Raw genomic sequence first — 13,070 nt, 5'->3', positions numbered from 1 at the left:
AACTAATCAATTCTATTCCTGTCTTAATATTAAAATTTAATGCATTCTTTTCATTTTCTTCTCCACTTAATATAGAGAGAAGAGAGAGTCAAAACTTGAAATCTTAAAGTTAGAAAATATAATTAAAATCGAATGAAATATATAATTAGAATCATACTCCTTTTTAATATGTGTATTTTGAGTTATATGATACTTATTTGAAGATGGAGAAAGTATATATCACTAGTTTTGAATTTTTAGGGTGCATTTACTTTGATGAAAAATAAGAGAAAAAATATATTTTCATCAAATTTTCATCATTTTCACATGTTTACTATGATAGAAAATTTTCTCCGAGCATGATGAAAATTTTTATCAGCAGCTCATTTTCACTCCGCCTTTTCTCTCTAATATTGGATAATATTATCCTAAAGTAGGGGTGTGAAAATAGTTTTCAATATTTTCTCTCATCTTTTCATATTTAGTAAACATGTGATAAAAAAAAAAAAAATTAATATTTACTCATATTTTCAAATAAAAGTAACAACGAAGCTCTCTCTTCTTTTTTTTCTTTTTTTTCTTTTCTTTTTTTGAGCTCAAGTTATGACGAAGCTTTAAACTAATTTGAGTAAAATGTAGGAAAACGATATTCGGAAGGGAGAAGTGCAATTTTAGTGGATCTCTTCAAAGAATGAAAGAATATTCGTACATTCACATCTCTCATACGTTGTGTCGTCTCTTCTGTTCCAGTTGAAAATTTATGAAATAGAAATCGTGAGAGAGAGAGGGAGTGCCCCTGAAGCGAAGAAGAAAGAACACAAATCTCCCAACCGCTCCTTCTCCGCCGTGAAAAAGCCGACACCTTAAGATATTCACATAATTTGCATTGTACGTAATTTACATACGCTGTGTTTGCTGAAATCCTTATCAACAAGTAATAAATAATTTGGGACAAGCAGGATAAGAACTAATTGAAGCTCATTATCTGCTGTCGTTGATAGATTGGAACATATTTTGGCTGAGAGGATGGATGCGAAGTGTGTCGTGAACGGCGGAGTGAAGAGCAAGGCGGAATCGGGGAGGTTTCCTTTAACGGCGTCGGAGGTGGCGACGGCGAGCGGTGTCGTTTTGAGCTTCGTGATTGGGTTGGTAGGGGTGTACCTGACTATGCCCGTCTCTGATTACAGCTTCCTCAAGCTTCCCCGCTCTCTAGAAGATCTCCAAATTCTCAGGTACTTTTTGTTTCGGCTATTTTTGTTTCCATTTTAGGATAACCAAATGGTTGGGTTGATTGTGCTTGCATTATTCTACCATTATTGTTAAAGCTGTGCGTTTCCTGCGACTTTGAGTTTGTTAGATGCATTTCTGGCTATTTGAAAGCATGTTTTTGGGGCTTAGATTAAACACTTCATCTGTTATAAACCATAGAAATTCAGTAAACAGAGCTTCAGTTCCATTATTACTTCTTCCAACAAATTGAAGAGAAGCAATTATAACTTACAAGAAACCAAGATGCCCTGTTTCCCATCTAATAAGCAGCTTAGTGACTAAACCTTTAGAATTCGAATTTTGATTGGTCTGGAGGAATCTGGAATTGATATTTTACTTCTTGATACGATGGTGGCCTTCTTTGTTTGATGCCAGAAATCAGTGCATTCTAAGGTTTAACAATGATCAAGTTAAAAATGGAAAAATTGATATGTTGTGGAAGACACAGTTCCTGCATCACGACTTGCTAATATCTCTACAGGTCTGATTATTGGTTTCAGCAACTAAATGCTTCAGCTACTGGTCCAGCACTCTAGAAATATTATGAGCATTAGATGTATTATACGCGCCTACTTGCTTAGCTTGGTGGTCAATCGACTGATTAACATACAGGCAACATGTAATTTCCACTATTTAAAATTTCAGTGAATGTACACAACTGGCTGTAAGCTGTACATTGGGAAATAGCGACTTCATGGGAATTCTGAAATTTTGTTTGAGCTGCAAAAGTGTTATGTTCTATGGCGGTTTAGTTGGAACTTGAATTACTGACTAATTGATCATTTCACTGCATGAAAATTTTCATTTGAGCTAGTAACAAGATAATGCTTGTTGATGTTTGACTCTTTGATTCCTTTGTGCACAGTAACATTTTCATTCTTCTTCAATTTTGTTGAAGGCATAGTTTCATCTCCACATGTAACACCCATTCTTTATGCTGTTTGGCAGTGGGTTGGTGAGATAAACTTAATTATCTTGTGATATTTATAAAAATTTGATGCAGGATGTGTACCAATTTTAGTAACTGTGTAGAAATAAGGTTGAAAACTAAGAATATGGACTCCTAGGGAGAAAACAGACTGTCATAAAATTACTCCCATATCTTTTTGCCATATGATCTCTTAGTCTCCTGCTGCACTATATCCATTCTAGATGTTGTTCATTGTGGTCAGGCTTCTGCTTTCTATAGTCATTTGATCCGTTCCGGCCATTTGTGAATTTCCTTCTCAATTCTTATTCACTTTTTTTGGCGTGCCTCTCTTGTTGCTTGCACTGCTTTTCTGCTTAATTCCTATATTACTGTTTAAACATATTCATGCTGATTCAGAATATGTCTTTTGCTCGCATTTGAAGGGATAACCTGGAGAGCTATACAAGTGACTACACCATTCAGGTTCTTGTGGGCTACTGTCTGGTCTACATTTTTATGCAGACTTTTATGATACCAGGAACTGTATTTATGTCATTACTTGCTGGAGCCCTTTTCGGGGTGTTCAAAGGTGTAGCTCTTGTTGTGTTCACAGCTACTGCGGGAGCATCTTCCTGCTTCTTCTTATCCAAATTAATTGGCCGACCACTCGTCTTCTCTATGTGGCCTGACAAATTGACTTTCTTTCAGGCCCAGGTGATCATCACCCGATTCAAGTTCATTTACTGTCACTTCACCTTCTCACTAAGATATGGTCTCTCTTACTTTTCTAGGTGGCTAAAAGACGTGAACGGCTGCTAAACTACATGCTTTTCCTAAGGGTGACTCCGACTCTGCCAAATACATTTATAAATGTTGCTTCACCAATTGTAGATGTTCCTTACCATATTTTCTTCTTGGCGACCTTCATTGGGATCATTCCTGCTGCTTTCGTTACAGTCAGGGTATCTCCTCCTATCTTACTCTTTTAATTACTAGGGATATCTCAACGAAAAAGCATTAACATAGAGCATTGCTTTACCTGACCACCACAAAAATATATAATCACTCTTTCCGTTGCGCAGGCATGAAGCTAATAAGCAAATTTATCGATTAATACCACTTGACTGTAATGATAGCAACTTTGGTGCAGGCTGGAATAGCTCTTGGCGAATTACAGTCGGTGGGTGACCTGTATGACTTCCAGTCTTTAGCCACTCTGTTTCTTATAGGCGTCGTCTCTGTTACACCTACATTGATAGGCAACAAGAGCAAATGATGCTTGCTGCTGTCGACGCCTCTGATGTATATTATAAACCTTTGGCTGATCCTGATCGCCTTTGCCTTGATCATGTGTGATGCTTATTACAGGGAAGTCGGATGCTTGTTTCATAAGATTTGTTTAGCATCACCACGATTTCTAATGTTCATCGAATGGGAGTGGGTAGTAAATTCTTAACACGGTCGAGGCTCATGTCTTCAGATGCCATAGACCATCCAGAATTGTTGTATCATTTACTCATTTATGATATTATGAGCGTTAGAGACGGTAGGCAATTAAAATTTATACCCTATTAAATCTTGTCATGTGAAAATTATTGATTAAATATTAAATTATACTTTGTTAGGGCTGGGAATCGGGTCGGGTTCGGGTACCCTACCCGAAAAAATCGGGTACCCGAACCCGAAAATACCCTAAATCCACTACCCGACCCCGACCCCGAATTTGAAATCGGGTACCCGATTACCCGACTCGGGTACCCGAGTCGGGTATTCGGGTACCCGAAATTACCCGGTCAATTTTGGAGCTCGATTTTGGGGGAGGGGCCGAGAGGGATTTCGGGTGGGGGAGGGGGAAGGTCCGATACTGAAGGTGGACGGCCGGACCGGTGGGAAAGCGGCTCAATCACAGCAGATGGGGGAAGAGAGGACTCCGATCTGGAGAGGTGGAGAAGTCAGAGCGGCGCCGCGCTGGGTGTTGGGCCGAAATGGAAGAGAGGACTCCGATCTGGAGAGGTGGAGACGTCAGAGCGGCGGATCTGGGCGGAGATGGCAGATGGGACCTGGGCGCAGTGCGCGGATCGAGGAGGGGCTCGGCGCGGCGGAGAGTGGCACGGCCCGGTGGACGGGGCCGGTAGGGGCCTCAGGGCGGCGGATCTTGGCGCAGATCTTGTTGGTCCGGCGGAGAAGCAAGATCGATGAGCTTGGTGCTGAAGAAGCCCTTGATGAGCTTGGTGCAGAGAATGACATCTGCTTTGTAGCCCAAATTGACCATACATTCAAGAAAATAGAGGCCCTCATCGTAGTTCCCCGCTTTGCAGGATCTGTGGAGCAGTTTCAAGAAATGGGCTTCTTTGAAATCGATGTCGGTGGGGACATGGTTGGCCCTGGCTTCAGTGGAGACCTTGAGTCTATCTAGATTTAATATATATTTAATAAAAAAACCGGGTAATTCGGGTATACCCGATACCCGATCGGGTATACCCGATACCCGATTTTTTAACACCCTAAATACCCGAACCCGAACCCGACCCCTAATTTTTCGGGTATAGGGTACCCGATACCCGATTTTTTCGGGTCGGGTATCGGGTACCCGATTACCCGATCCCGAAATTCCCACCCCTATACTTTGTTGGTCCCCCAAAATTATGCATACTTTTCTTTTTTGGTATATTCCCCAAAATTATGCATTTCCTATTTTTGGACACTACCTCACATATAATTCTTACAATTTTACTCTTTTAACTTACACTATTTAATTATACTGTGAATAGGCGAATCTACCGACTTTTATAACTTGTCTTACAAAACTACCCACCCAAGCCAATGTCCAAAAAGTCAAAGCCGACATGCTTGGTTTTTTGTAAAAGTAAACCTGACATGCATCGTTTTTTGTAAAAAGTCTCACTCACGTCAGTTTCACAAGTTAAAAATGTGATGAAGAAACAATAATTGGCCAACTCACGTCACTATCTAATGTATACTGTATGTTTGAAAATTTATAAAAAAATTAGCTTACGTTTGCGTTATAAAAACATTAGTAAGAGGACTAAAAATTTCACTATTATGTATATTATGCAACAAAAAAATATTCTGAAACCAATGGCATAATTAGCCGCCGAAAATTTATAGCCGTGAACAGTAGCCGCCGGTCCAAAACATACACGGCTACTGTGCAGCGGCTATGAAATTCCGGCGGCTAATTACGCCATTTGTTTCATAATATTTTTTTGTTGCATAATATACATAATAGTGAATTTTTTAGCCCTCTTAGTAATATTATATTATAACACGAATACCTTAATTTAGAGTTTTTATTTAAATTTTTAATTTTAATTTTTTTATATTACAAGAAGTATACATTGATGTGAAATATGAGAGATACTGAATCTGTAAAAAATTGGATTATAGTGGGGTAATAATACTCACTTTATGCATGATTTGATTGAACACAAAATAATACAGTAAACACATAAAATAATAGGCTATTTTTGAAGAAAACACTTGAAACTCCTGAAATTTGAACAAACAAATATTTGAGCTCTAAAAAACAATTAGCCGCCAGAAATTCATAGCCGGTCGTACTAGCCGTGTGAAATTTTTCACACACGGCTAGTGACGCCGGCTACGATTTCATGGCGGCTAATATTTTTTTTGGGACAAAAAAATCATTTTGAAGTAGTACATATGGTTGTAATTTTTTTTACCTTGTTATGAATGTTTGAAAGTAACATATGTATCCCTTTTTTGTGTATTTCTATTTTTTGTTAATGTTTTAGTCAAAAAAGTACATGTCCACATGAAATAAGAGATAAGGTGACTGCACAAATTTGGATTGTAATGAGGCTTTAATGCTCACTTTCTGCATGCATTTGATTGCACATTGAATAATAGATTGAAGTGTACTGAATGAATGAACAATACATTTCCCGTGAATTTGTACAAAGGAATCTAATATTAATCTATAATAGGGCTGCATTTGTGAATGAGAAAACATAAATCCAAATACTCGTAGAAAGAGCATTCAGTTAAAAAATTGAGAAATTGAAACCCTCAAGATTTGAGAAGTGGTTTGTGCGATAGTTGGTGCAATTGGTGTTCAAATTCTACTTGAAGAGGTGATTTTCTCATATATTGTTTGTGTAATTAATAGTTTGAATGTTTTATGTTATATTTATGAGAATTTTTAAAGCGTTTATGCATATTTTAATACTACATTTTATGTGTTTTTATAGATGGAATTCGTTAGATACATATATGTGAGATACAACGGACTCGTCGATGGTATATACTATGTTGGTGGGGCTACAGAGATCCTTCCCCTCGTCAACGAAACTATTGAGAGCCTGATGTGCAACGTCAACAATATTATGAGGACGCATTCGTTGAGCTCGAGCTACCAATTGTATTATTTGGCGACCAATCTATTTGGTAGGGAGACGAAATGTGGCTTGGCCACAGACGATGACGTGGAAGCCTTGTTGGCAACTGCCGACTATCCCATGGTGTACGTTGAGCACTACAACGGTCCGATTGAAGAAGAAGCCTACATCCCTACTTTTGATTTTGCTGAACCTTCGGGACACGTAGATGAAGCACAATGCAGTCAGTATGAGACGTCGTATCATCATACATCGTTTCATGGTGTCCAGAGCTCGCCTCCACGACAATATTTTACATGGGATGGACAACCGCTAGACGAATCTGCATGGAATCAAACCGAAAGGCTTAATGAAGTATGTGGGAGATTGAACGATGTGCGGACAGATGATGAACCCGAGCACGAAGCTGAAGGCTCGGTTGCATCAGGAGACGATGATGATTCTGAGGAAGATGACGAAGAATTTGACCCTGCGCTCGAGGTGGGCACTGCTTCTGATGCCTCTGAGGATTTATTTGTAGTAACCCGCTCTTTTATCAGTATTTTAATTACAATATTGTGTGTTTATTTACCTATCTGCCAGTAATTGAAGTCTTATGTTTTCCATTATGTTTCTGAATTTATGAATCTTGGTGACGAAGTCACTTAGTTAACAGTATACTTTATTTATTTTTTCACGCGTTTAAGACCGCGATGAGAATCTTTGAGTTGATGAATGATTATATTTTCCGAGTTATAACCAACTTAGCTAAGTTGTGTTATTTATCAAGATGAAGTTTACTGTCACATTGCTACTTAAGTCGTGAATTAATTTCGACTTTGAGGATAATTAAATCTACGGATTTAATTTAAGTATTAGAATAACGAACGCATTAAATCTACGGATTTAATTTAGCTTTATCGTTTAGCAAAAACGAAACCCGTTTCTCTACTTCGGAGAAACCAACACTGAGAGGTTTTATTTAAATCGTTCACTTAGGTCACATCACACGACCACTTTACACCTCTCTACCTCTCTACTTCGACTACACTTAGAAAAAAAAAAGGAAAGAAGGAGGGTGAGGTGAGCAACGGCCACGGCAGCAGCCCCCATTGGGCGAGCAGCCGAAGGGCCGCACGCCACCTCCACGCCAGAGCAGCAGTAGCACGGCGGCAGCCCCCATTGGCTGGGCAGCCGAAGGGACGCCCACGCCTCAACTGCTGCCACACTCCACCTCTCCACGCTTGCCGAGCTCAGCACGCCAGAGCAGCAGCAGCCCCTCCATTGGGCGAGCAGCTGAAACGCCTCCCCTACTCCACGCATGGCAGGGCTAACAGCCAAAGCCCTCCCCTAGGCACTCAAGTGCAATCGGCCGAACCTATTTAAACTCCCCTTCAACCCCTTTGTGCCACCCTTTCTCTTCCTTCGGCACTCTGAAATCCAGCAGCAACAGCAAGAGCTCTCTCTCTCTCGACGCCTTCCACGGAGAAGATTAGACCGAAGCCCTTGCTGCACATTCAAGGTAACACACGGCCTTATTTCCTCCCTTCGCCGTGTTCCCTTCCATCTGTTTCAGCCTAAGAACAATAACTCCCTTTTCAGTTTGAACCTCGACGATCGAAGAAGCGAGGAACCATCGTGCTTGTCCGACCAAAGCGCGCAACAACAAGGTAACTCTCGACCTCTATTACTACTCTTTTCAGCATGAAACACACGCTCATAGAAGCATGTTAGGTCACTTTTCCGGTAGAACCCACGGCTTGAAACTTTGATTAAACGACGAGAACTTTAGGCTTTAAACGTAGATGAACTTGAACAAGCACAGCATGCTCACATAGGAATAGATTAGGGCCGACGTACGAGTGAGAATCGAGGCAAGAAAGGACGAAGAACCCTAGTTTTGGAAACTGGAAACCCTCGTCGTTCTGCCCAGAAAATGCCAGAGCAGAGCTGGAATTGCCAGAGCAGAGCTGGAAATTCCAGAGCAGAATTGGAAACACCAGAGCAGAACTGGAAATGCCAGAGCATAACTGGAAATGCCAGAGCAGAGCTAGAAAATGCCAGAGCAGAGTAGAAAATGCCAGAGCAGAGTTGGAAATGCCAGAGCAGAACTGGAAATGCCAGAGCAGAGCTAGAAAATGCCAGAGCAGAGCTGAAATTTCCAGAGCAGAGCTGGAAACACCAAAGCAGAGCTGGAAGTTCTAGATCAGAGCTGGAAAACGCCAGAGCAGAGCTGACCAGAGCAGAGCCGAACATCCAGAGCTGACTTCAACCGTCAGAACTAACTCGCCAGAGCTGACTTTAGAAGCCAGAGCTGACGTTCCAGAGCTAAGTCACCAGAGCTGACTTTCGGAGGCCAGAACTGACTTTCCCGAGCAAATCGCCAGAGCTGACTTTCGGAGGCCAGAGCTGACTTTCCAGAGCTAAGTCACCATAGCTGACTTTCCAGAGCTAAAATTGCCAGAGCTGACCAAACAGCCAGAGCTGACTTTCCAGAGCTAAATTCGCCAGAGCTGACCTAAAGGCCAGAGCTGACTTTCCAGAGCTAAAATCGCCAGAGCTGACCAAACAGCCAGAGCTGACTTTCCAGAGCAGAGAACAATGAGGCAGAGCAGACGTGAGATAGAGAGAGAAAGAACTTAGGGTGTTTTGAGTTTCATTTCTTTTTCTTTACTCACGAAGGGAGTTTATTATTAAATTAGAACACCCTTAAGAGAGCAAATCAATATAGTAATTACTAGATCTCACGAGACGAAACCTAGATGGTTTAATTGCTTTAATAACAAGGACTAGAGATAAGATTTCCCTTAGTATCACCTTAGTCTAATAAACAGAATATGAGCCATGCATAATTACATTACGCATCCTCATTTATGTTAGATTTTCCACGGTCTAAGACCTTGCGTTATTCTTTTCAATTAAGGTTGAACGCAAAGAGTTTAAGGCTTAGACGTGAGTCACCACTACCAGGTGAGGCTTTCTTATGAAAACTAAAACCATATTATAGAATTGTTACAATTTTTATGCTTAAGATTTTTGAATGATATTGTCAATGCCTAAATGCTTTATGTTTTGTTGTTAATTACCTATCTGATGCTAATCGAATTCGGATTCTGAATGGGACCGCAAATCCCTTCGGAATTAGTGTACACCCTTGTGATCGTGAGTCATCTAGCGGGTTGGCCGATCATAGTGTCCGTAGAGGGAGGCCTACCTCTCGGCACGAGTTACTGATATGGTGATTAATGATGTTAAAATGCCTGCGCGGGATATTTAATAAAGAAATGATATTTTGGTAAATACGAGTCTTTAAAGGAAAACCCTCGCATCTTACTACTCTTGAAAGGCTTGACAATAAAATGTATGTATGTATGTATGTATATTTCGGCATGTGTCCACTAAGTACCTTCGTACTTAGCCCTGCATGTATTTCTAAATTTGCAGGTTGAGCAATGATCGGGAATGTGGTGTGCAAGCGGAGCTTTTGTCGAGCTAGGACGAGTACATCAGAGCAGGGTATATGTCTTCATACATATGCCCGAGTTGTTGTTATTCCGCTGCATACACTGATTTGCTAGATATCATGATATTCGTCAAACAATATGTACTATTCAACAATGTCCTCAAATACCCGTTTGGGTAATATTATGTTTCCCCTTTGACCTCCATCAATATCTGTTGTTCTTAAATTGTTGTCTTATATAATGTTGAGTCATCAAAAGGTTAGATATGCCCCTTTCTAATCCCGCTCCTAAATGCCCTCCCCTTTTGTCGCGATTTCCCCGAACTCGCTATCCTTAGCGGGCGCGGCCGTGACATTATTAGACGACGATCTAATCGATTTCACGGAGACCGAGCGAGCAGGTTGGATCCGACAAAGTACAACACGTGACGGAGATCCGACAGCCGAGACCAGAGATCTAACTAATTGGTTAGTTCCCTTGATTCCAGTGGACGCCTCGGCTTCGCTGGTTGCTCGCGAGAGTGACCCTTCTAGAGTTGATGATCTGCAGAAGAATTCTTTTTACAACAGCAAAGACGACCTGATCATTGCTGTTGGTTTGTGGAACATGAAGCGAGGCACTGAGACAAAAGTTGTCCGCTTAGATCCGGGACGAGTCTATTTCTCGTGCAAGCACTATGACAACTGCAATTTCGATCTTCGTGCGTCTAGTCACGGCCGAGGGATGTGGAGAGTGCATAAGTTGAAAGAGCATTCATGCGAAGGGGACTTGCGCACAGCTAAAAAAATCAAGGCGCACTCGAAGGTGGTTGCAGCGTTTGTGGCAAACAGAATACGCGATGATGGAGAGGTCATTAAGCCGAAATCCATCATGGCTGAGTTAGTACGCGATTTCGGCATCAAAATCAAATATGATGTCGCGCTGCGTGCAAGAAATCTCGGGATGGAGATGATATACGGTCGAGTTGATGATTCGTTCCTCCTGCTCCCAAGATATCTGTATGCCCTGAAGGAAGCGAATCCTGGCACCTTGCTTGGTTTGGAAGTAGACATAGACTGCCGGTTCAAAAATTTGTTTGTTGCTCTTACGGCTTCCATCTCACCTTTCTACTTTCACCTTCGACCAGTGATTGTGGTTGACGGCACACACCTGAAGGGAAAAAATAGTGGCATTTTGTTTGTCGCCGTGACAAAAGACGGAAACGAGGCAGTTTTTCCCTTGGCGATCGGTGTCGGTCCGATCGAGAATGATGAGTCGTGGAAGTGGTTTATGTCACATCTGAGAGGTGCTTGCGGCGAGCCCGATAACTTACTTATTGTATCTGATGCGCATGTCTCCATCGCTAATGCTGTGAAGAGCGAGTTTCCAAATGCTACTCACGGTATTTGCTACTACCACTTGTTGAACAAGATCAAGGGTTACGGGCCCGGTGTTGCTGAGCTTTTCCGCCAAGCTGCATACGCCTACGAGCAATCAGATTACACGCGTGCAATGTCAGCCATGGCTACTCTGAAGCCAAAGGCACGAGAAGTTGTTGCGCGTAGGACCGGAGAAGTGGGCACGATCACAATGTCCTGTGTCCCGTTACAGTTTCCTTACATCCAATGCCGCCGAGAGTTTTAATGCACGTTTGTTGTGGGCCAGGCGCCTTCCAATCTGCTCGATGTTGGAGGCAGTCAGATTAGTTATCGAGCAGTGGTTCAACGACAGGCTTGCGGCCGCACAAGAGAGCGATGAAAATCTGACTCCGGAGGCAAAACAGAAGCTCAGTGCAGAACTTGTAAAAAGTCGTCGTTACACAGCCAAGAGGACCACCGAGAGAAAATACAGGGTTCGTGCTAGTGGTCGCCATTATATGGTTGACCTTCAAAAGCAGAGCTGTGAATGCAACGAATTCAACCTGGACCAGATGCCGTGTTCTCATGCGATTGCAGCCATTACGTATGTCATTTCTATTCATGACCTCAATTACCATTATTAAATGATCAATATGTATAATCGTTTGTTTTGCAGTGAGGCGAACGAGTCAGTGGAGGATTACGTGCACTCTTACTACTGGAACAGTTCACTAGTTGACACATACTCTCGTGCCGTTAACCACTTGCCTCCCATAGAGAATTGGAATATTCCTTTCCAAATTGCATCTCAGCTTGTTTTACCAAATCTCTCTCGGCGACAAGCTGGTCGTCCAAAGGAAACTCGAGTTCAATCCGTAGGTGAAAGGCCGACTCAAAACACATCAACAGCGGAGGCATCAACTAGTAGCAAGAAACGAGCACCAAAAACGTGTGGTCTCTGTGGCGGGTCTGGTCACACACGTCGATCGTGCAAGGGTACGGCCACCGATGTGTAGTCGTATTTATGTTTAAATTGAACGATTTTCAATATGTTTTCAGTTGTACCATGTCAGCGTATGACATTAATTTCTTTTTATGTTTTATTTAAGTTCATTTAGAGTTCCCTAATTATTATGATATGTTGTCCTATAGTTTATTTTTAATCGGTATGGATGTGCTCAACGCATGACATTATTCTCACAATTATAGTCATTCATTTATATTTTTTAATTTTTATTTTAGTTTTACAATTATTATGATGTTTTCATTAACTTGTACTTCTATGAAATAATCAAAGAATGTAAATAATGTATTATATTATATTATGAAATAATTTTTAGATATAACTCATATAGAAATGAATTACTATATAATTTTGAGAAAAATATCATAAGTTGACCGGATTGATGGATTAAATCATACTTTGAATTACTATAATTATAGTCATTTATTCATATTTTCTAACTTTTATTTTAATTTCACTATATTTTTTGTAATAGACTATAATATTAATTAGGGTATATAATTATTTTTTATCATTTATTTTCACTTTTACTAGTTAATAATAGGTTGATAAATTATAAATTTATTGTGGTGTACTTTTACTTTAACTTGTACTTAATATTGGTGTTTAATTTATATGTAAAAAGTTCATTTAGACTTAAAGTTGTAATTTGTATGTATTCGATAAATTAAGTTTGAGTTCAACAATTGAGTATGAACTAGGAACTATCTGTACGATTAGCCGCCACAA

At 40.7% G+C, this 13,070-nt stretch overlaps 1 protein-coding gene across 2 annotated transcripts; it reads left to right on the top strand.

Annotated features, from left to right (window-relative positions):
• The first annotated feature begins 530 nt into the window (after positions 1-530).
• LOC130996261 (uncharacterized membrane protein At4g09580) lies at positions 531-3,772 on the top strand. 2 transcript variants are annotated; one of them, XM_057921768.1, is made up of 5 exons: positions 531-867; positions 981-1,211; positions 2,602-2,872; positions 2,950-3,120; positions 3,309-3,772. In XM_057921768.1, the coding sequence occupies exons 2-5, from the start codon at positions 1,006-1,008 to the stop codon at positions 3,432-3,434; spliced, it is 774 nt and encodes a 257-aa protein (XP_057777751.1). In that variant the 5' UTR covers positions 531-867; positions 981-1,005; the 3' UTR covers positions 3,435-3,772. The 2 variants fall into 2 exon arrangements, with proteins under 2 accessions (XP_057777751.1, XP_057777752.1); XM_057921769.1 differs by having other exon boundaries at positions 611-867; positions 3,241-3,772.
• Positions 3,773-13,070: the final 9,298 nt, after the last annotated feature.

This window comes from Salvia miltiorrhiza, chromosome 7, assembly GCF_028751815.1.
Source record: "Salvia miltiorrhiza cultivar Shanhuang (shh) chromosome 7, IMPLAD_Smil_shh, whole genome shotgun sequence".
Classification (NCBI taxonomy): Eukaryota; Viridiplantae; Streptophyta; class Magnoliopsida; order Lamiales; family Lamiaceae; genus Salvia; species Salvia miltiorrhiza.
Note: the sequence above shows the minus strand (reverse complement) of the source record. Positions and strands in the feature narration are given on the sequence as shown.